Source organism: Clinocottus analis, unplaced genomic scaffold, assembly GCF_023055335.1.
Source record: "Clinocottus analis isolate CAN_PGR_092001 unplaced genomic scaffold, fCliAna1.0.p SCAF_3, whole genome shotgun sequence".
Lineage (NCBI taxonomy): Eukaryota > Metazoa > Chordata > Actinopteri > Perciformes > Cottidae > Clinocottus > Clinocottus analis.
In genome coordinates, this window is record NW_027176042.1 from 816,927 (window position 1) to 841,702 (window position 24,776).

At 44.9% G+C, this 24,776-nt stretch overlaps 1 protein-coding gene across 3 annotated transcripts; it reads left to right on the plus strand.

Moving 5' to 3' along the window:
- The first annotated feature begins 2,708 nt into the window (after window positions 1-2,708).
- Window positions 2,709-13,174, plus strand: dyrk3 (dual specificity tyrosine phosphorylation regulated kinase 3). 3 transcript variants are annotated; one of them, XM_068594225.1, is made up of 6 exons: window positions 2,709-2,850; window positions 5,923-6,032; window positions 8,884-9,089; window positions 9,201-9,495; window positions 9,941-10,357; window positions 10,453-13,174. In XM_068594225.1, the coding sequence occupies exons 2-6, from the start codon at window positions 5,955-5,957 to the stop codon at window positions 11,182-11,184; spliced, it is 1,728 nt and encodes a 575-aa protein (XP_068450326.1). In that variant the 5' UTR covers window positions 2,709-2,850; window positions 5,923-5,954; the 3' UTR covers window positions 11,185-13,174. The 3 variants fall into 3 exon arrangements, with proteins under 3 accessions (XP_068450326.1, XP_068450325.1, XP_068450327.1); XM_068594224.1 differs by having other exon boundaries at window positions 2,747-3,669; XM_068594226.1 differs by lacking the exon at window positions 2,709-2,850 and adding an exon at window positions 3,986-4,102.
- Window positions 13,175-24,776: the final 11,602 nt, after the last annotated feature.

Genomic DNA, 24,776 nt, shown 5'->3' on the forward strand with positions numbered 1-24,776 from the left:
TATCACTTCACATAAAACATTGAGAAAGCTATTAACCATGGGATGTATCCTGAAGCGATCCCTCTCAGTGGCTTTGACTGAAAATGCCTTTTTTTTTAGTTACTTTGGGTTGTAAAAGAATAAAGAATCTATTATAGTTTAGCGTCATGTGTTTGTCTGTTCAGAAAAAGTTTATTTGCACTTAATTCAAACCATTTAATGATTCAAAAATTGTCTGTTACTGACATTATGTGCACATCATCTAAATTCTTCTCATTTTCACATTTTCAGTGCAAGTGCATTAGATGTATTCATTATTATATATCTTAATATAGCCATAATGAAGTTATTCAAGGATTTGAGTAGAATCTATTGTCCAGACATGCCCCAGGATCTCCTGTTTTCTTCACCATACGCTTGTATTACCTTAAAACCAACAACAGGTGGCAGTATTTTATCTAAGCTGCAGGTACGATCCAATCATGCAAAATATAAGATGTGCGTGTGTCTTTGCATGCAGATGCACTTTTGTGTGGAATTCTGTTCCCATGTGTTAAGATATGTGCAATATGATAAAATACTTCTTTTTGCAGTGGCATAGTTTTACACTTCTTCTTTTTTTTTAATAGTGCATGTTTTCAAAGGGCATTCAAAATGAGGTGTTAGACTAATAAACCCCCACAGGTGTCAGTGTCTGTCACACAGGCTGTGAGACCAAATACAGTCAGAACCCGTCACAACCCCCACAGGGACCTATAGGTAGCTTTGCACCTGGTCCACTGTCCTGCTGTGCTTGTAAAATCACTGGGTGTGATTAAAGCGGCTGTTCGTCCACATACTCACACCTTGAACCCTTTTCAGAAGAAAGTGCGAGAAGTAAATCAATTTATAGGCACTGCCACCCTACTCTCTCTATACACCACCATCTAAGAATAATCAGCTGCCCTTAAGGACCGCCTGGAGGGCCACCTAAAACTGTGTCAGTATGCTTATTTATGGCAGCAAATATAGACAGACCCCGCTTCTCACCTCTGAGAAAGAGCTAAGATTAGCGTGACCCTTTGCCAAGCATGTATCACTGTCTGCATTTAGACTGTTCCCCTTTTCATGCCTGCCCAGTCTCACTCCGTCTGTCCTCTAACCCCTAAGTATATCCATCCCTGTATAGATCTCCATACCTTATCCAGTTTCAGTCCACGTTTGAGCTTTTCCTCAGTGGGCCCTGTTTGGGCTATAAAAAGTCAAATTTAAATCAAATGAAAAATGCATCACAGTCCTCAAACGGCCAAGCCGGCGTCGTACAATATCTGGTTTTGTCTGATTGACACTTTAACAAAAAATAACTAAGAAAACCACCAACTACTTCCAAGAAGTCAGAACATCTTTTCCTCAAAAATGACTTACTTTTCTGTTGATCAACTAATTCAATTCAATTGTTTTAGTATAGCCACAAATCCATAATTTGCCTCTGAGGGCTTTACAATCTGTACGACATTCTTTGTCACTTTGGTACAGGAACCCCCCATAAAACCCCTTAATGTGGAGCTAAAAGTAAATCAATTTTAATTAATACATCGAGTGATTGTTTCAACTCTACGTTCCCCTTAGCTTTAAAAAATGCATCTGTAAAAAATTATTAGCACGTGCACAAACATCTGGTACCGCTTTGTAAGAGATAGTTATAACAAATGGCTTTAATTGTGTTAATATATATTTTATTAATGCTTTACTGGAAGAGTGGGCCTTCATGAGAGCAACCATTTGTGAATAATTTGTCTTTTTATTTTGTTGATTCATAAGGATGTCTAATATCTTATAGAGCTTATAGAGTTTGATGTGAGTTCAAACCAGATTGCCTTTTTAATTTAGAGGGTATGATTTAAATTGTGTTCATATGTATTCTTAGATCTTCCTCTTTGCCAGTGTTTTTGGTACATTTTGTAAAAAGACACCAAAAAAAACATTTTTAATGAAATCTTAAGTCAAGAAGTAAAAATTAAACACCAAAATATGGTTTACATAGTGTACTACAGTGTCATTTGCAAATGCCTGCATCATTTCAAGTGTTGATTGTTTAAAAAAAAGTTATTTCTGTAAGACACAATATGTTTTTATAATGCCTACCGCTTTCAGATGCCAACAGAAAGTATTCACGGGCTTTGAGAACATTTTGTTCAAAAGGACAATTTAACCTAAGTGTTGCTACAGAGACCTTAACATGACCTCTGACCTTTTGAAAAAGTGATGCAGAGTTTCCTGCAAAAGTAATCACTGATATCTAACAGCAATTTCCAACTTTGTGAACATTTGGAGTTAAAATGTGCAAAAATTTGATGTTCACAGGATGCAAATGTAACAAAACACAATATATTGGCATACTGTAATGTCTGCTCAAGCGAATGCCTCAAGAAAATATTCACGTGCTTTGGAGAACATTTTGTTCAAAAGACAATTTAGCCTAAATGTTGCCACAGAGAGCTTAACATGACCTCTGATCTTTTGAAAAAAGCGATGCAGAGCTTGGACTTAAACTAACCAATTGACACGGTTATTACACTTACACCTGTAGTCTTTGATTATTATTATTTTCACTCTAATAATGACTGCGGGCTGTATGCTAATTATACTTCATCAACGATCTATATACTCCCATCGGCTGCGCTGCAGAGCTCCAGATGGCCGCTGCGGGGCGCCCTCCCGCTTGCCGTACTGATGCTCGCTAAGCCCCGCCCCGCTCCCTCCCTCCGCTCGCCCGCTGACTCCGGGCTCACTGAAGACGCCCTTAGCAACAACACACAGACGCGGCGAATAAGATACTTCTACCGCGGAGAAGACGGATTAAACACCGCCGCTTTGTTGCACCGAGTGCAGGTGAAGGTTGTTTTTTTTCCTGCGGTTGTTTCCACGTGTACCATGGGGCTTGAGTACAGCTAGAGAGCCGGCCTGTTTGGGCTAGCCCTTTCCCCCCCGAAGACGAGAGCGAGGCGGCCCCCAAAGCTGTCCCGAAGGAGGACACCGTCGTGGGGGGTTCATCCAGCGCTGCTGCCTGCCAACTGCAAAAAAAGGGAACAAGCTAACCCGGGAATAAGCACGGGAATGGTGCTCAGCATCGACTCGCTGTACAGACAGAGAAAGGCGAGGGGCACACGGGTCAGACCTGCGAGCTGTAGCGGTTGGACTCAAACGGCAGTGCGCGGACGGAGCGGCTCTCGGGCGGACGAGTGTGTTTGTGACCGTGCGAGCTAGCTGGCGAGCTAACTGAGGGAAACGACCCCCACCGCCTGCTTCGGGTTTTTTTCTTCTTCTTCTTCTTTTTCTCCAAAACTGCAGCCACGGCTAATGTTAGCCGGGGCGAGAAGAGCAGCGCATTGAATACACAACTCTGGGTTTAATAAGACGAGGATACAATACTGTCCCAAACCCAAGAAGTTAGCTTCTCCAAAAGAAAGCCCAACTCAAGGGGTGTTTAGCTTATGAGCAAACACGCCCGACGGCGAAGTCATACATGCTGTTAGATAAGTTTGGCTACGTGACTCTCGATTGAATCTTTTGTTGTTGTTTTTTCCACTTTTTTTTTTATTCGGGATTTTTTTCTTCTTCTTCTTTTTCTTCGCTTCGGATGCTGGCATCACATATTAAATGCAGTCATGATGATAATAAGCAGAAAACCAGAGGGCCCAATAGCAACAGGTAATGTCAACCTCAACAGGGAGTCGGTGGTGTCTGTTTGTGCCCCTTTGTTTCCTAAATGTTGTCGACGTGTTGCATTGGTTTTAATGCACTTTTCAAGTTAAAGTGACTCAAAACTGTAGCTGTCAGGACGGCGTGGCGTTAGCCTCGAGCCCAAGTGACTGTAGTTTGCATTTGCATAAATACAGTGTGCCTATAATTGCCTTTTTTCCTGCCTTGGCTCGTGGTTTTAAGTTAAATGTCACATCGTGTCAGTTCGTGGACAGAGAATGGACCGATGTACTTGCCGTAGGCGTTTCGCGAGGCGCGGGTTGTATACTTGTTTTCTTTTGCTTTGCAACTTTATCTATATCGATCACAGTACTTCTGTTTGAGAATGTTTTGGAAGACAAACCGGGAAGCGACGCCTGTTTTTGTTTTTTGCGTCTCACTCGTGAGCATTTATTGTCTTATCAACGTGTTATAAGCCAGGACATTTTATGCTGTTAACTTGTGCCAAGGCTGTCATTGTTGTAATTACTGTATATGTATGTATGGGCGTCAGCTAACAGCTAGCTATGTGTTGTGTTAGCAGCTGTAACCGTAGCTATTTTTAAATGTGTGGTAAAGAAAAGTACATCTTCCAAGAATCCTGAAGAAAGTAAAAGGAAAAAGTCTGAAGAGGTCAAAACACCAGCAGCTGTTGTAATGTATGTCGCTGGAGTCCTGACTCTTTACAGTACATTAGAAAAGAGGAACACTGTGTGACATTGCTTCCAGGGAGTCAGATGGTGCACATCAGACATATTTTCAGCAAAGAGACATTTTGTCCAAGATACCAGGAAGAGGAGGATCCAAAGCAATGACTTTACCCCTCCACACTCGCACACGTTTTATGACACATGATCCACTGTATGCCTGTTTGTTTGCTTGAACCTTGTTCTCTAGCCTTTGCTGTGCAGAAAGGGATTTTCACAGTATGGATCGCCCAACACCAGCTGCACATAACAGGCTGGATGTTTAGTTACATAGAAGTTAAAGCTGTGTCTCCCACTTAAAAAGTTTGCCTCTGATGTTTTACAGAAAGTGTTGAGCCCCCGCTGAGTAATACGTAAGAGTCGCAGAGGGCTAATGAGGCCTGTGTTTGATATTGTGTGTGGGGAGCCCTAATGGCTCTGTTTGCTGGGTTGTGCAGGTCTAATGCATCTGTATCCAGGCAGCAGGTCTACTCTGTCCTGGAGCTGGTCTGTTGATGTGCTAACGCGAGGGACACAGGGCCTTGACGCACCTGCACATGTTGACGACACTCTCAAGGGCCAGTCGGAGAGAGAGAACACCAAACCCACCACAGTTTGGCCTTTTGCTAATGAGCTAACACAGCACAATGGCACTGTAAATGGCTTATGCTAACAGGTGGCATGGCGTCGTTTCAAGCCGTCTCAGTCAATACTTGTATTGCAGCGGCAACTCGTGGGCTGACTGACTGTTGAGACGAACAGCTGGCTGATGGGAGGGTTGTCATTTGAGTAACCGGCTTTCTCCTGAAGTCCCAAATGCTCCCCTCAGCCATCTAGTCGGAGTCCCTCTCACATTAGGTGTTTGGCACGATGCCACATAGGTGAGCTCACACACACACACATGGCGCTATTGAACGGCGCATCCATCCATATGGGCTCAATTTCAGAGCACACCTGGTGTGTGCGCTACATGACTCGGCCCGACTGGACAGATGGGTGGACGGAAAGATGCTGTCGTCACACCGGCATCTGTTACCCCCATTAGGCCAATAATACCACTTGCAGCGCTAGCAATCTGGGACCCTAAGCCCTCTCTAAGCTGGTCAGGTCGGATCTCTGGCCTTGGATACAATGTATTGGACACAATAGAGACAATGGATGCATCTCCTAATAATGGCCTTTTCACAGTAAATGTGGGAACGGATGTTGTGACAGATAATTGGCATTCCCTCTGGGTTACAGAGGCCAGGTTTGCAGGATCTGTCCTTCTGAGGTTATCTATTGGGATTTGTTGGGCCACGCCGTGTGTTAGTCTCAAGTTAGTCAATGGAACTGGTAGGTTGATTGATGAAATAATCAATGGGATTTTGCCTGGTGAGAACTAACAAAGGGATTGTCTGTCTCTGTGGAGATTAGATTGATAGACGTCGCCTCTGCACGTCATCCTCGGCGTTTATCCCCGCGTGCGTCTGTGTCGCAGATTTCGATGATTCCGCATTATCACGCTGATTTGCTTGTTTTATTTCTGTTCCTTCAGCACGTCACGGTGACGGTCTGTACGACTCGTACATGAGGACGGACCACATCCTTAAAGACGAGGCGGATACAAACAGTCCGTCTGCGCTGCCCCCTATGCCTAAACATACAGTAAGTATACACACACACTTTTGCACGCAAGTCGACACGCCCTATTTCCTGGGCTGGAGCGCGCTCTGTCTCCAGACATCCTGTTCCTCAGAGAGATATTCCCCACTCAGCCATGTTCATCACACTCCTCCTCCTCCTTCCCTCAGTCTTGATTCTCGAGCTTATCTCTTGTCTTATCTTTGATCTCCTACCCGTGTAGTCACTCAAGTGTTTATATCCTTCAACGGGAGAAACATGCGAGTAGTATTGATTGACTGCCTGAGGGGATACGAGGCCGTGTGTTACAAGGGGGCAATTCTCCATGACTGTCTAGATTAGCTGAAAGGAAGTAGCCATTTTGTGTTTCCAGCTTAAGTAAAGGCTGATATCCAACAGAAATATCCAACCGTGTGAACATTTGTAGTTGAAATGTGCAAAAATGTGATGTTCACCGGATGCACATTTAACAAAACACAATATATTGACATACTGTAATGTGTCTGCTCAAGCGAACGCCTCAATAGAAAAACAAATCACAAACTTTTTGATCTGCAAACAGTGTCGTGATAACATTCAGACAAAATAAACGTATGTAGGACATTACCTGTATCAACTTGTGTTAATCAAGACTTAAAAAATATTACCGTTTGGTACCTTTCCACTATGTTTCCCTCTCTGAAAAGCCTCATTTGGCAGAAAATGCACGCGCACAAACAATAACACATGGCCTCACACATCAACAGAAGAGAAAAAAGGTTGGTTTAATATATTGTTAAGATTTATTGGGCTTGAAAATGTGACCCACAAACGAGAATCGACCAATCAAAACACCCCGTCCTCCTTCCTCCCCTGCTTCTATCTGGTGTAATCCTCCTATCGGTGTCGTCGGCACAAAGGTCAGGCCTAGTTCTCTCTCCTAGCCGTGGCCTTCTTCCTTTGTGTTTCCCGTCACGCTCACAGAGGTAAAACCCTCTGTTGAATGTGACGGACAGCGGCTCGCCCGAGCTCAGCTTGTTGTGCTCTATTAAAGTAATAAACCAAATATCATCCAATAAAATAAACAGTAGCCGCACTTAGCTCCGGGTTTACGAGGCGTCCGTTTTGTTATCTCCTCACCCAACTTGTATCTCTGCATGTCTGATGAGTGTCTCGAGAGAAGGAGAAAAGCATACTTAGGTGTTTCTCTGACAGCAAAGAGATTAGCTCGTCTCCATCTGTTGCGCCATGCAGATTTGCACACAGAAGACTCTCCACCGCCCGACAGTATTACTTGATGCTAAAGAAGTTTCACGCTCTAACTGCGGTCACTGGTCACTTTTCAAACCTTTTTTTTTTTTCGAATTGTGCCCCCCTACCCGGTCAATCAATAAGCCATCACAGTTGCTGCTCTATATGTAGAAAGCTTTGATTTTTAAGGCCAACATTTTGAGTCTGGGTGAAGGGGGCTCAATCGATGACATTCACTTTGTTTGTAGTGCAGCTTTGGGACAACAGCTGCATGGGATCATGGGTCAGCAGTAGGGCTGTTGTAATATGTTGAGACTATATGGTTACATGTATGGAAACTCATTCTGAATTCCAGCTCTATTTCAGGGCTCAAACATACAACGCGAGCACACGCCGAGCTCAGTCCCTTCAACTTGAATACGTCAACACTTACTTTTAAAGTATGTTTTCCTTGTTGTGTCTTTATCCGCTGACATGGTTTCAGACATGGACCTGCTCAGCTGCGTGTACAGTACAGTAGAGCAATCTAATGGGATGAAAGAAAACATTCGCTTCAAAATCTCCGGTCTCGCAGATGGGTGACACCACACTGCTTTTAAAATAAGCAGTGTTCGTGTGAAATAGAGAGAGCGCCAGACAAACCCAGTGAATGTGTCTCTCTGCGTGTCTGTTTATTGGAAGACCTTGCAGAGTTTATGTCAGTGTGTCTTAATTAACAGCCACACATGCTTCCACAGTTTAAGAGTATAATCTGACTTTAATGACCGTCATTTCCCTTGAACTCCATAATTTTGTGGCGAGATCTTTCCGCTGGTAAGAGAGAGAAGCGAGGGAGAGACGCACAGCGAGGAGGAATGAATTCCTGGGGTTGCTGAGACGAGGTCGTTTACTGGCAGGCAAGAGGAGTACTACAGCTTTATTTTGAAACTCCTCTAACCTTTCAGGTCGTACCAAGCAAAGGTGGATGTAAGGTGCAAACTGCATTACTCAATTGGAGTTGGATTGCTTTTGTTTTGTGCACCGTGCAGTCACGCCAAACCCCAATTTAAAATATTCAAATCCTTTATATAAAAAGCTTTACAAATTGAAAGTTGCAATGCAGAGCGAAAGATTGCCTGCACCTTTTTCTTAATTGCTAACAGCTAGCAAACGAACAAGTAGGCAGGCATGTGGGTCATATTTGGATTAGTTATTTTCAGGGGTGGGCTTGTTATTCTGTTGAATTTTGGATCTAAATCCTGTTGTGCTGCTTGACCTGCTGCTTGCTGCGTCTCTGCTAACGGCTCATTGTCTACTACTCAGAGGTGTGGCCTCTGAATCAAGCATAACCTGAGCTGATCTACTAACTAGCACATTCTAGTTTAGTTGTCACTCTTCTTTGCTTGCAAAACAAGCCTCAAAGACTCATTAACTCTATTTTAATATCGTTGATCATTACATATTGACATGCATGACTACAGTATCTTCAGTTGAGAGCTTGTAGGCTGCAAGTAGCCCCTGTTGTGCACAATGTACTACATGTCTCCTACACGATGATGCACAAAACATGCACCCTCTGTTCATTTACTGAATAAGCTACAGCGGAGGGATTTTTTTATTCTAATAGTGTTTTTGTCCATTGTCTCTCTCCTTCTTCCTCTGATAGGTTGTCAGTAACAAGACTGTCATGAGGGATCAGGTGACCGTGCGAGGCGGCCAGCTGAAGGTCAAGTACATGTATGAAGACTCCACCAATAACCGGAAGATCAACGCCATCACCACAGCGGCCACGCAGAACAGCGGGACCACGGGTCAGCCGCCCAGTAAGCCCACCCCGGTCTCCAGCCTGTCCAAAGAGCACAGTGTAGACAGGTGAGAAAAGATACATGAATACACCCAAATCACCTCAAAACATCCGTCAAAGTGTGTTACTTCAAAGCAAACTTCAGTTGTTGAACACCGTGTCACCTTTGTTTGACGCAGCACTGAATCCAGCAAGGGCTCCGGCGATTCCTCTGGGCCCAATGGAGTCGGCAACGGAGGGAAGCTGTGCGGCCCTCTTACTCCCGATCAGGCCCTGAGACTGTACCGATCTCAACTGACCACCCTGGAGCAGACGGAAATCCACTCGTACCCAGACGTCTTCTTCGTGGGACCCAACGCCAAGAAGAGGCCCGCGGTCGCCGGAGGCAACAACAACTGCGGCTACGACGACGAGCAGGGCGGATACATCCACGTCGCCCACGACCACCTGGCTTACCGCTACGAGTTCCTCAAGGTCAGACACGTACGCTGCGATGCTGTGAAGTATTTGATAGGGGTGGGAATCACCAGAGGTCCCACGGTACAATATTGCCACGATACGATATTATCGCGATACAATAAGTATTGCGATAAAATGCGATTTATTATATTTTTTTCAACCGCAATTTATCCCCAAAGGAAGACTTTGTCAACAAAAAATAAATTGATTTCATTATTCTCGGACCAAAACGTGTAGAATTGATGAAATAAAAGATCGATACTTGGCTTTCCGCGTATCGATACAATATCGCCTCGCAAAATATCGCGATACTATGCTGTATCGATTTTTCCCCCCCATCTCTCGTATTTGTACGCTCTTACAATCCCGGTTAAGTGCCTGTCAAAAAAAGAAGTGCCCCTCTGATGTTTAGCTAACACAGTATTTCTCTGTCTCTTTCTTACCCTTCGCCCCTTTTTAGATCATTGGTAAAGGTAGCTTTGGGCAGGTGGCGAAGGTATACGATCACAAGCTGCAGCAGCACCTGGCTCTGAAAATGGTGCGCAACGAGAAGCGCTTCCACCGGCAGGCGCAGGAAGAGATCCGCATCCTGGAGCACCTGCGCAAGCAGGACCGCAACGGCACCATGAACGTCGTGCACATGCTGGAGAACTTCACCTTCCGCAACCACATCTGCATGACCTTCGAGCTGCTGAGCATGAACCTGTACGAGCTCATCAAGCGCAACAAGTTCCAGGGCTTCAGCCTGCCGCTGGTCAGGAAGTTCGCGCACTCCATCCTGCAGTGCCTCGAGGCGCTGAGCAAGCACCGAATCATCCACTGTGACCTCAAGCCCGAGAACATCCTGCTCAAGCAGCAGGGACGCAGCGGCATCAAGGTGAGACGCCCGGCAACGTTTGCGGGGTGTCCGGCGAAAGACCAACAACACGAATTTCCCACGTTGATTCTTTCCTCTCTTTGTGTCTCCGCCAGGTGATTGACTTTGGCTCCAGCTGCTTCGAACACCAGCGGGTGTACACCTACATCCAGTCCCGTTTCTACCGCGCGCCAGAGGTGATCCTCGGCTCGCGGTACGGCCTCCCCATCGACATGTGGAGCTTCGGCTGCATCTTGGCCGAGCTGCTGACGGGCTACCCCATGTTCCCCGGCGAGGACGAGGGCGACCAGCTGGCCTGCGTCATGGAGCTGCTGGGCATGCCTCCGCAGAAGGTGCTGGAGCAGGCCAAGCGGGCAAAGAACTTCATCAACTCCAAGGGCCACCCTCGCTACTGCGGCGCCAACACCTTGCCCACGGGCGCCACCGTGCTCACGGGGTCCCGCTCTCGCCGGGGCAAGATGAGAGGCCCGCCCGGCAGCAAGGAGTGGAGCGCGGCGCTCAAGGGCTGCGAGGACCCCACCTTTACTGACTTCATAAAGAAGTGTTTGGACTGGGACCCCTCGTCTCGTCTCACGCCCATCCAGGCCCTCAGACACCCGTGGCTGTATCGGCGCCTACCCAAACCTCTACCCGGGACCGAGAAGAGCCAGGGGACCTCCGTGAAGAGGCTCCCCGAGCACCACAGCACCTCCTTCCCCTCGATCCTGGCCAAAGGAGGGCCCGGCTTAGGCGCCACGGCCGTCAACAACAAACTTAGGAGCAACATGATGGGAGATTCAGGGGAGGCCCTACCTCTTCGCACAGTCCTCCCCAAACTGGTCTCTTAGAGAAAGAGAGAGAGAGAGAGAGCCCTGTGACCTCCTCTCTTCCTCCACCGCTTCCTCCTCTCTACTCCTCAGGAGGAGTCAGAGCACAGGACAAAGTGGACACTAGGTTTTAAACTCGTTTTGGTTGTTTCTTTTTATTTGTTTTCTACTGAGAGGTGTCGACACCCCCACACCCCCTCCAAGTTCCTGGTTTTTAATATTAGATGAACAGAGAAAAAGAGACAATAAAAGAAGTTTTTATATAGAGGATTTCCTTGAGCGGCTGTGAAACGTCTGTATACAGCCATTGATGAGTTTTGCTTTAGACGATGCTTTTAAAAAAAAAAAAAAAACTTTCTGTATGAGTGGACAGCTTTGTCGATTTTTTTTTTTTTTCTTTCTTTTTTTTTTTTTTTTAAACCTGCGTGTGTTCTCACGTTAAGTGGTGTGTTTTTTTGATAAAACGCACTCAAAGCACACCTGCACTGTCACTTGCCTCACTTCACACTCTTTCTTAACACTCAAGAGGACGCCTCCCCTTTGCTCGAGCGTTTATTTGAGTGAAACTCGAAAAGGGCTACAAAGATTACTCATCGCATTAGAGTCGACAAAGTAAAGATTGGTTCAGCCAATGTGATTTTAAATAGAAAAAAATAGTGTTTGGGCCCCGCACACACTGAAAGACTTCCTTCTCAAATATATATACATACACACACACACACAACATGAATGCCTTCACGCAGGTAATGAGAGATTGGCATGTAGTGAAGAATTAGGAGAACGTTTTTCAGCAATAACTCTTCACTTCTTTGTCTTTTTCTAGTTAAGCTCTTTTTCTACCTTTTCTTCTGACCCCTGGTGCTTGCATGTGAGCTCTATGTGATGTTAAGGATGTAAGTGTGCTTTAGCTTCGTCTTGAGAGGGCGTCGGACAACCTATTTACAGCCCCTTCCTCCTCTCAACTCTCCTGTTTTTTGAAGTGAAAAGTCACGAGGTATTTCACAAACTGAGCCTGGTTCACGCAAGCTGAGAGCGAGAAGGAGAGCTGCAGAGTCACTGCACACACACTCGCCTCCGGGGTGAGAAGTTGGCTGTGGAAAGTTAAAAGTTTGCAGCAATGCCCCCCTCCCTCCCCTAATTGACTGCTGTTATTGTTAGCAATGGAACAATCGTGCAAGGTGAGATGGATCATGGAATAAAAGGAAGAGCGGTATGTTTAATATGAGCCAAGCAGGGTTTTTTTTAATTATTTTTACTTCAGGGGAGTTGACAGGCCAGTGACAAAGGAGGGTTATTATGGTACTGAAGGAGAAGCTTTTCTCAGGGAGACACACTTGATACATCCCTTAATCTTATTTACGATGTTCCACTTACGGATGAGCATGCACGTCGTCCTGTCCGTCGAGAGCAAGAGGAATGCCGTACGTCTGCGAAGGTCTGCATGCTCCACAATCTGACCCAGATTCTCTCTCCTCCTCCCCCCCTCACCACCATCTCTCTCTCTTTTGTCATCGCTCACGCTTGTCTCATGTAGGGCAGGGAACCTCTTAAACTCACACATATATACTGAATTATGGTGCTGTCTAAAACACACACACACACACACGTCAGGTGCACGTTGTATGGACCACACCGCTCAAAGAGTTCCTTCTCTCGTCCCTTGTATCCGAAGTGAATCTGTCAGGGATTTCTACTCTGTCTCAATTTCCTTTTCTTTTTTTTTTTTCTTTTTTTTTTTTTATAGAAGTGATTTCTATTTGCTATTCAGTCCAGAATATCGGGAGGATGTGAAACGCAAAAAAACAAAAAAAAAAGCTGAAAAAGAGAAAGCAGTATACTGTCATGTTGTACCTAGTGGTGTGCGTTAGTAGGAGGGTGTTTGGTGTTCCAGCATGAAATCACAACCTGTTATCAGACCGAGTGACTACGAGAAGAGAAACTGTACAGTAACCAAATGAAGTTGTGATAGTTTCTTTTTCTAAAGAAAATAAAAACAATGATTATTAACTTACATGTGCTGCACTGGGGTGATTTCTAGTTTTCCAAACGCATATTTTTGTGTCCATGAAGCTGGCTTAGGTTGAATCCAGTACGTGCTGTCGACAGAGAGTCGTGAAATAGTCTAAAATATGATTTTAAGCTCTGTTAACTGGGGAGATTTGCAAAGATAGCGAGACAATAGATCAAGAGCAAAGTTCCTCACGTCATCGAACCAGGAGCTCTTGTAACCATCGGTATCCGTGACGTGTTAGCCGTGTTACACCCCGGGGCTTGTTATGAAACACAAGTGTCTCCCGGTTGTGTCGGTACAGTGCATCACCATAAAGCGAGTTTGATCTCATTCTGTGATTAGGTTACAGCTTCAGTGAACAGCAGGACGTTGATGAGTCAGCAGCCTGTGACACAACTTAGAGGCAGCGTGTGATGCTCACAGGAGCTTGTGGTTCTGCGCCTTAACGGACCGAAAGCTTGTGACGTAGATGTAGAAGATGTCACCGTAGAGCTGTATGTATAAGCCAAAGTCTGCACAGTGGAACACAAGTAACTGTCACAGCCGCAGCAAATAATATAAATGGTGGGTGCAGATTCGTATACAGTTAGCTAATTAGCAATTAAGACAATTATTGTCATTAATATATTGCAGCAACTTCCCTGCCCTGCAGTTTCATGTGACACAGGTCTGTTGGGTTTCCAAGTATGCACCTCCACATCAACAAGTGTGCTCGGGGTTGACAGGTTAGGTAATATTGAGAGAGCCAGACATCTATTGTGACAATTCTGACACTTGTTGACTCCTGTGTAGGTCATAAATCTTCAGTTGGATACTTAATACTTTCAAATAGTTACATGTCTATCTGGGAGAGGGGCTTTGCAGCGCTTCATCACGTGCCTCAGCTCCTCATGCCACACTATCACCTGTACGCATTACAGAACAGACACACAGCTGTGGGAAGCGTTACCAGAAATAGTCCTGCGAAGAAAAGAGTGGGAAGAGATTGTCGAGGTGAATTAATGACGGTAGCCTGATCTCCTGTAATGCCGATGATTCACAGGTTGTTTACACCTGCGTGTTTGGCGCCCCGAGGGAAGAGAAAGCCGGGTAAGAAGAGCGCAGAGGAGGAAACCGGTTGAGCGACATCGCCGACTGAAGAAGACGCGAGTGAGGCGGTGTTGTGAGTGGGCGAGCGGCTATGTATGGCAACACCAGCTCATCTTGAGAGGCTGAAGAACGCGTCCCGGTGAAATGACGTGGGGATCGGTGGTTCTCACCGGTCTGGGCGTGACTCACACTTTCCATCGACAACAAGGTGTCTGTGTTTAATCAAACGCTTATGAGATCAGGTAGAACAAACAAGCAGACGAGTACACAATAGATGAGAGGAGATTATCCTGTGTTTGGTGAGTTTAATAGTCTTAATTCTTTCCTTCCTCAACTATATATATATATATATATATATATATATATATATATATATATATATATGTGTGTGTGTATGCTTACTATATTACAGTAAGTTTAAGAAAATACATCTAAATGACTCCTTGTCTTCTCTTTCTATTAATGTAAAAGCAGATTAAATCAATCCCATTAGACATTAATCCAGTCACCTTCTGGCCACATGGCTCATATGGCCCTACTTCCCCTTGGCACACTGACTTCTATTCTCTGAACCTCACAAGTTAGACGGTGTTTCTCCTCAAGGAGTCTAAGCCTTCAGGCCATATGGAGCCACAGCAGGATGAGCAAAGACGAGGACGAGGAGCGGTGACACTTGTGATTGCCAGGAGACGTTGAGCAATCTGGACCTGCTTGTTGCTCTATGTTTGTCTCAAAGTGTAAACTTAGCCTGTGTGTTCTTGTTGATGTGTTCATGTGGATACCTCGGGAGACACGGGATCAGTTAAGAATTGTGCCGACAAATACACCTTGTGTGAGACGAATCCTGAGCTAAAGACCTCTGTTTTCAGTTTGAGGATGTACATTTTAAAACAAAAATCTACTTTTAATCTAAAGAACCTCGAGATAGATAGAAAACTGTGTTAATCCCCAGTGGGGAAACTCATTTGTCACCGTAGACGACAACAAACTCATAGACAACAGACAAGGTTCACAGTGCACAACAGACAAGCACTAGAAAATGCCATATGAAACAAGACACATAACCGACATAAAAGATGCTAAATCTAAAAACCACAACTAGCTAGTTTGTGTTAGCTTCTTTTAAGGACAATGGGACCCAAAACAAACAAAACAGGCTTTAATCTTGAAGTTTAAGAACATAAATGTGCGTGAACGTTAGATAGATAGTTAGATGTTCATTAAAAAATCGAACCGCTGCCAGGACAAAAGACTTTCTTAGCTAGCAGCTAGCTAGTTTGTGCTAGCTTCTTTTCAGAACAATGGGACCCAAAACGAACAAAAAAAAAGCTTTAATCTTAAAGTTTAAGAACATAAATGTGTATGAACGTTCCTCACATTGCTTTGAATATGTTAAGGTGTATGTTGCGTCTTTCATTAAGGCTTTAAATGTGTGGAAAACATGCTAACTTGAACTTGGTACTTTGAATTTGTTCTTCCTGTAAATGTTCTGTGACAGCAGACTTACTCAACCTGTATTTAGAGATGTGTCAGAGGGCCTGAAACCTGAAGGATTGCCCTGAAGCCTTATTTGTTCACATATTTCCATATTATAATATATCCTTTCTGTGGTTTCTTTGAAGTCCAAGCGAGCGTTGTTGCGCTCCACCAGAGGAACCGGTATTGCCTGGACCTGAACTTCAACCAGAACGGCGACTTAGCATTCACACACGCCTTTTTTTATGCTTGATATTGGAACAGACGCACACGCACACACAACTCCAAACTATAAACACACACAGTCCTGGGTCACAGAGTGCAGACACACTCCAGAGCTATGTGAGTCGCCTGGCTCGGGTCCACTGGGACAGCTGGGGTACGAACCAGGCGATGGAAGCAGCAGGAGAATTCCATATTAAACCCCCCGCCGCTGCACCAACACCCACAGAAAAGAGACACAACACATGTCCCCGCATGCACAAAAGCCCACTCTAGCCTCCTGTTCCTTACCTCATATACGCACAATGACACACACACACACACACACACAGCTGAGCGCACACTAGTCAGTCACACACACACACACACACACAAATGCACAGCTGAGCACATGTCTACACAGGCTGAACAGATGCAGATCGTTGTGAGAGGTGGGGTTGTGCTCCAGGAACATTTGCCCACCCGACCCACCAATCGACATTCCACACAAACTGCAGGGTGCGAGGTGCAGTTTTGCATGTTGTGTTTTATGTGTTTTATGTGTGTTTTTTTGTCCCCTAACTTCATCTTCCTGGTTGAAACCTCAGCTGCCCCCTTTACAGTTACAGTATTTACTGCCTGCATATGCGCCCCCATATTTAGGTTATCAGTTTTCTTGTCTTGTTTACATGACCCGGACGGGTCGCAGTCGGGCCTGGAATAGAAGATGACTCATCCCCCACGTCTACATAGATGAGTCTGACTGTCTGTCTGTTCCTCTATATGTGTGTTTGTGTGCTTAAGTTGCATGTGTTTTTATGGTGCTGTCTTTCCAGTTCTCTTATAGCCTCAAGGTAACAGGTCTGCATAGCAACACTCTGGGAAGAAGCTCCAAGGGCACATCATCGTTTTGCAATATCTGCAAACACACCTACTCAAAATCTCTGTGGAGGTGATATGCCACAGTCTGCTCTTCTTTTGTATGAAACGAGGAGGCGGATGAATATATTTAACATGCAACAAGCAGTTCACAGTTATTCCCGTGATTGATCGCTTCATAATCACAACTGCATTTTTGCACGTTAAAATACTACTGTACATTTATTTATGTGCCATAAATAAACACAATGCATCTCTTTTTACCTCTTTATACCGTCTTTTCCCGATATATTTCTTCTATCCACTGCAAAGGCACATTTATTTGAACAGCGCCATCACAACTCAAAGGGCTTTTCAGACATACAAATGAAATAAAACACATAAATCAGGTTTTGAAAGAGAAAAATGAAGAGAGAATTGTATAAAACCAATTAAATATGTGACTAAGAATCAAGATGTTATGCAAGTCATTAATGAAGAGTCACGATTTCTGATTGAATAATTATAGGACTCTATCTTGGGTTGTGTCTGTGTTGTGTTTCTTTGCTCGTAACTCAACCTGTGTGATGAAAGCGAGCTGGAGATTAACCGACATAAGGATGTCCTTATATGTCCCCATCACCACCGGAAGACATGAACGGCTGCTTCACCAAGCGGTGCCCAACTCCTGCCCTTCATAAAACACAGAAAAGAGCTTCTCAGCTAGCAGCTAGCTAGTTTGTGCTAGTTTGTGCTAGCTTCTTTTCAGAACAATGGAACCCAAAACAAACAAAACAATCTTTAATCTTAAAGTTTAAGAACATAAATGTGCATGAACGTTAGATAGATAGATAGATAGATAGATAGATAGATAGATGTTCATTAAAACTTCTAACCGCTGCCGGGACAAAAGACCTTCTCAGCTAGCAGCTAGCTAGTTTGTGTTAGCTTCTTTTCACGCCAAGACGTCGTCGTGAAAACATACATAAGGACGTCCTCATATGTCCCGATTACCACCGAAAGCCATAAACGGCTGCTTCACCAAGCAGTGCCCAACTCCTGCCCTTCATAAAACACAGTTCACTCTATGATGCTATCTCCTCTTTTCTCTACATGTTACACACACACACACACACACACACACACACACACACACACACACACACACACACACACAGACGTCCACTCCCACACGACCAAGAGATGTCCCGATGAACACAGTAACCCAATGTGATGGCGGCCATTGCTTTGTCACCGTGATGCTGCACGTGGTGGTGTAGATGTGTAGCACTCCCTCCACAGAGAGAAGATGGACGCTGTTGACACAACCTTTCTGTTGCTGGGAAAATGAAACATTTATGGTTCGCTTCCAGTTTGGCGGAGAAGACGGGAGGACAAGCTTTAGCAGGACATTTTAGGAGTTTGGGAGACAGGACAGTCATCTACGGGTGTGAACCTCGGCCTCTTGTCTCCTCTTTTCTTTCTGTAAATGTATTTTATTTTACTCGTAATCCTGTAATTTGTTCGTGTTTTAATCTCTCAGCATATGTGAAAATAACTGTGGCTGAGTTGCTTCAATAATGTACTTTGAGTGTTTGCGTTATATTGAAAATACTAAATACCTTCAGTATCTCTCCTTCAGGTTGATACTGATGTTCAGTTTCAAACCAGGCCAATTGCGCTAGGAGAGAAAAGAACATGCAAATGTCAGGCGCTCACCTGCCCCTCTGGGTTCGTGGTTGTATGTGTGTGTGTGTATGTAAACGAGACAAGCTCATGTGTGTCAGTAAACACACTCATCAGTTTCTGTCACATGCTTCGTCTTGGTTTGTACTTTCACTGAAACTGCTTTCCTAGTAGAAAAATCAATATTTCTGAATAATACTTTTTCAGAAAGAACAAAGACTTCTGTGAAACGGACATTTTGTGCAACTGTAGGTCAACGACAACAACAATTTAGTGTGCGCCAGTAAGGTCATCAGTACTTCCCCAGCAGTGGGTACTCGGTAAATCAATTTAATGCCGCTTACAGTTAATGTAATTTGAAGATAACGCACTGAATGACTGTGTCACAAGGGACAAAAGCTCCATTGAAATGTTCCCTGAAAATAATAAACAATACGTTATATGGCAATGTTTGCAGGGCAGGCCCAGTGCTGCACGGTAGATATCTATATTTATGTTTATGTATCCGTGTGTGTGTGTGTGTGTGTGTGTGTGTATGATGGTGGTAGGAAGGGATGGAGGGAGGGGGGCATTGGCCTCATTCTCTCCCTTGTCCTCATTTTCTCTCATCCATCCCTCTCTCTCTCTCCTTTGGAGCAGCTGCTGGGTGAATTGTTGTCCTAAGAGCTTTTTCCATGGCAGTATGGAGAGCCAGTTTCCGCCTGCTTCTGACAGGATACTCGTTGACCTGCTGAGTAGGAGAGGACGAGGAACATTTCCTTTGGGAGACAAGTCACACTTTTCACGGTGGATTCTCCTCCTTCCTTCATCTGTCCGTCTTGTCTTTCCGTCCGGCACTCGCGACCCCAACGCACACTCCGAGGGAGACTGAGGAAATGTTTGAACGCAGTCCATCAGCTGGGCATCAATAATTCAGTCATTCTGCACTGTGTTAATGTTTATGTTTCACTGGTGGCTGAACACAGAAGACTCTGTGCTATATTAAGACCAGAAGCTGCGGTGTTGAGAGGGGAAACGGCCTGCTTTGTACAACATCACAGAATTATTGAGAACATTACAAGCAGGAACATTAGCATCCAGCGGGGCGTTTGGTCGTATTTGAACGCAGGTCTGCTGAGGACTCATCTTCGCACATGAGGCACCTCCTGTGTCATAGTAGTAGTTTGATAACTTGCTTTCTGACAGCCACTTAGATGAGAAGATTGACACCATTCTCATATTTGTCCATTCAATACAAGGCTACAGCTAGCCAATTAGCTTATAGCGCAAACACTGAAAACAAAGGGAAACAGCGAGCTTGGCTCTGGCAACAGTAACACAACTTGCCTATTAGCATCGCCAAAGCTATACTAATTGACACTGCATATTATTTGCTTAAAAATGTAGCATAAAAACAAATAATATGACTATTAAAGTTTTGGCCCCACAAGCCTGCACCAGAAAGTGAAAGCGCATATTTTTCAAAATGGCGGACTTTTGCTTTAACCATCATTCTACCAACATATTAAACCTCCCAGGACTATTGAGTGGGGTCAAGAATAAACAACCATCATTGCAAAAATGTTAACTTATTTCTTCCTCAAAACATTATAAGTTATGTAAGTATCTGACGAGGGAAAAAAAGAAGATTGTCAGTACTTTAGGAAAGTTCATTTCAAAGACAGACAGAGCACATGAGATCTGTGTCTGCTGCATCTGTGCCTGTCTCCTTCAACATGACAGAGTGTCCCTGACCCCCTTATAGTGATACTTTAAGTATAGGACGCATGGCACGGATTGCTTCTTTCTTTTCTATTTCATCTATTATGACAGCATTGAGCATTGAACTACTTGGATCCTAATATATTTGAATTCAAAAAGCACTAATTAAAACAGAAACCAAAAACATTGATATGATGTCATCAGGAACAAATTGATTGACAAAGTCAGGAAACATTAGCGTGACAGAATAAAGCACCTGTGAGGTATGACACCCGTACACACATCAGAAGGGTGTCACTTTGCTCACAGGGGTTACATGGTGGTGCACACAGTCAAGGTTAAAGTCAAGACTTGGCTTAAATACACACACACACACACACACACACACACGCACACACACACACACACACAGATGAATCCATGTGAGGCCTGCAGGATTGATCCTGTATTCTCTGATGTTAAGTCCCGGGTTCAAGAGTTCAGGGCTTAATGTTTCTAATCTAGTCAGTTGAGAAATGTACGCTTCAAATGTGAATCAGGCGCTGCAGTATTATGCATATAGACCGTACGGGCAGTATAGACTGAGGGTCCATAATGACGTCTATTTATGTCACTTGTGTGAAAATGGCACGGGTTCAGGTCTTACAGATAAACAGGTGTGTCCGTGTGTGTGTGTATGTGTGTGTGTGCTGCATATCCACGTGGACATTCTTCATATGTATGCCAAGAGTAGGACAGCTTGTTGGCAAGAGGCGTGACAGGACATGATATTAGCTAAGGGGAATATATGATTGAGGAGTGAGCTCCAGGAATGGAAATCCACACCAGCGGGGCCGGTCTGTGGGTCATACGACCGTACAAGGACATAGTAGAGGCAGAGGACCATCATGCCGGCCCTGCACATGCACACACACACACACACACACACACACACACACACACACACACATCTATGCGTGTGTGTGCATCTGTGGCAGTAGGGGTGGCGGGGGAGGAGCGACAGGGTGGTAGTGCCAGCTGGGCAGCTTAAAAATAGTGCAGAGTGGAGCGCTGCGACTGCACGGGACTCTAAGAACACACGCCCGCCCGTCTGATAGTAATTCACAGCGGATTTCTCTCAGCTTTGTGATGAGTGACGAGACAAGAGAGGAGGATGATTAAACCGAGTTATCCCACAGGGCCCTTTCTGAACTGTCTGCTTTCTAATTGTGCGACTGGTAGACGCAGAGTGAGCGCGCTCCGTCAGGTAGGGCCGTCACAGGTGACACAAAGCCAGTCAGATGAGGAGTACATGGACTCTGTGGTGAAGCAAGCGGGTGGGTAAGGAGTGTAGGAGGCGATACATGGTGGGGATCAGAGCACTGGACTGAGCTCTCAATTCAAAGAACAGAGGGGAGGGATGAAGAATTGAGGGCGAGGATGCAGGAACACACTCCCATACATACACACTCATGCAGATACCTGTATTAATGTAAACATACACATCTATAAACGATGGGAGTGATTTGAATGGGAGCATAATCTCCTGAACAAAGTGGCTCTTTCACCTCATGTAATCTCAGTTTGGATTAAAAGGGATTATAGGATTACAAGGGCCTCCCGATAGGAGGGAGACAAGCAGACAGATACAACAAAAAGATGCAAACTCGAAGGTTGAAGAATATATAAGATGAATGCATATTATTTAAATGTTGGATATAACTCTTACATTTGATTTCATAACCCCCCCCTCTCCCCTCATCCCTCATTGTACAGCATATATTTTCATATGTGTCTATAGATTTCTCTAGACACTTTGCCGGTGGCTTTGCCAGCATGGCTCAACATCTTAGATTTTCCTTTTGCCACTTAAAAGTGGTAAAAAAGAATTTACCTTATCCCGAGACTGACGATTGAAGGAGCTAAGGAGTGAGCCGTCTTGCTTCTTGCTCGTCTTCGTTAAAAGTTGCACAAACTCCTTGATTCATGTACTTAAAGATTAAACGTGAAAACTTAATTTATGTTTTTTATGTTATTTGATAGCCGCTGATATAATGAAACAATGTGTCGAGGGGCAAGTAAAAATGTACTTTGGGCAAGTGAAAAAAAAATCTTTAATGTTGAACCCTGCGCAGGCGACGCAATCAAAGATCATCTATGAAGCACAAGTACACACATCGCTGGTCATGTTTATAATAAACAAGCTACGAAGCTAATCTACAGCAAGCTGTTGTCACAAAGTCAGTGACATTATGACAGGCTGAAGGTCAAGGACCATGACAGGCTGAAGGTCAAGGACCCTGACAGGCGTGCCGTCACTGAGACACTGTTGAGCTAACAGACACATGAAGTTAAACCTCCAGTGTGACCTTTAAACCAATCTGTCAAGGAGAATCTGAGCAATTGATGTATTTACTCTAATTGTAGATGCACACACGCTCGCTCATACACAACGAGATAAAAAACATGTAGCTGTCATTGTTATAATTATACAATTGTAGCTTTTTTTTGTAGCTATTCTCTATGTGCATGTCCATGAAAGGCATGTTGAACCCCGTCATACTCCAGGCCATCATATCAGACTCATTGTACGTGTTTGTGTCAGTCCAATGGCCTGAAACAGACACATTCAAAGGCCTTCATGACTGTGCATCTTCTCCCCAACGCCGGGTTTAGCGTGAATCACGGATAGACAGCGGCGTGCCATTGTTGTGTCTGCGAAGGAAGTCGCCGGTGTTATGCCAAAGCACAGATAACTGCAACAGACACTCTGTGCTGGGAGAAGTGGAGCGTTTTGCTGCCCCGCGTCAGCAAAAAAAAAAAATCCTGCCTGTGTGCAAATGTGAGAAAAGAACAAGAGGAGCCACACGGACGGGGAGGGAGTGTTGTTAGCGGGGTGGAGAGGAAATTAGGGCATTCTTCACAGCTGAGTAGGGCAGAAGACTAGCTGGCAACACAAGTAGGCTAAATAAACCTCCCATATCATCAAGCGATCGCTTGTTTGTCGGAGGGCAAGAAGGGGAACGGGACTAAAACGTGAGCGCTTAAGCTGACAAGTTGCACTTTTCCCTCAATCTCTTTGTTTCTCTTTCAGTCACCCAACACTTTCCCCCTCTCTCCTTTAGCGTCACAGGCCGGCGGGTCGGCGCACGAACTCGCCGAGGGCCCTCGTGCCTCTGCTGGGACCGATGCTCTGTTCATAGATGAAAGGGGGGATTCCAGTGGCGGTCACATGCTCCCTGCGGCGCTACAGAGGAGGCCGTCCATTTCATGGATGACGGGCCATACATGGTGCGGATGCATGTGCAGATACGGCATTGTTCAACTCTTCTGTTGAAGACAACCTGTGCACGCTGTGTGCTTTTTTTTTTCATGTTTGGTCTCACGTGTGCAGGTGTGTGTGTGTGTGAGTGTGTGTGTGTGTGTGTGAGAGAGAGAGAGAGAGAGAGAGAGATAAAGAAGTGATAAACAAATGAAGCTTCAGCATAAATTCAGTCAGGAAGACTTTGCTCCTGTATGCTTCCGCCTCATACATCTACCATTCACACACACATTTACACATACACACACACACACACACATGCTCACTCATTATTTCCTTACTGCCATTGTCTGGGGCTGTCAATCACGATATCAGCTGTTTAGATCAGCTTGTCTCCTCTTTCCAATTGAACAATGAAACATTGTTAGCCGATCATCATCTCGCTGCTGTCTCTGTATGATTGTATCTCCACTCCATACTGATAGTATACAAACACACACACACACACACACACACACACACACACATGCACCCCCCCCCCCCCTCAATCTCCACCCAGTCTTCTCAGATCCATCAGCCTCATCAACTCATCGTCAGTGGCTGGATCCCACGGAGGGGATTTATCTCGCTGCCGCTCCTCGATTACAAATCTTCCGGTCGAGTCCGAGGGCCAAAGACTCTGTCAAGACTGCATCATCATCGTCACATGTCATCAGTTAATAATAAACGATGATCTTTCCTTCATCTAACTTGTCTCTCCTGATTCAAATGTTGGTGCTTGTGTAATTAACTTGCGGGCAAAAGTGTTCCATGAGAATAATAAACCACTCTGCTTAAATATATATGAGCTATGAATAAAATATAATCAGTCGGCACTCTCCTACAGTACACACACGCACACACACACACGCTTGGAGATTAGAAATGACTCTACACACTCTGTATGTTTCCATCACAAAACTGGTGTATGTGTGGGAAAATAAAAAGAAGAGGGAGATTCCCAGGAAAAGAGAAGGGATGGATGGATGGATAGAGAGGGACGGATAGAGGAGGACAGAGCTCAGTCAGCCGTTGCCTTTAAGAGCTGCAGTCTCTGAGGAACCGCACATCCTCCTGCAACGCAACCAGCACAGGGAAACCAATCTCCCTCGTCCTCAAAGAGTTTTATCACGCTCCACCGAGGTGAAGGAGCGACTCACGACGCAAATAGACCCAGAAGTAACCCGGCTGACAGACAGACGGCCTGACTGATAGGTAAACGTTTCTAGTTGCTGCTCCTGAGTCTCTATTACGTTAAGTTAAGACAGGCCACGTGTAAACAAATGCAGAGGGATGCAGACGACACAGGGT

Coding starts and splice junctions, on each gene's coding strand:
- dyrk3 (XM_068594224.1), top strand. CDS start 3,627: ATGATGATAATAAGCAGAAAACCAGAGGGCCCAATAGCAACAG. Junction 6,033..8,883: donor CCCCTATGCCTAAACATACA/GTAAGTATACAC, acceptor TTCCTCTGATAG/GTTGTCAGTAACAAGACTGT. Junction 9,496..9,940: donor ACCGCTACGAGTTCCTCAAG/GTCAGACACGTA, acceptor GCCCCTTTTTAG/ATCATTGGTAAAGGTAGCTT.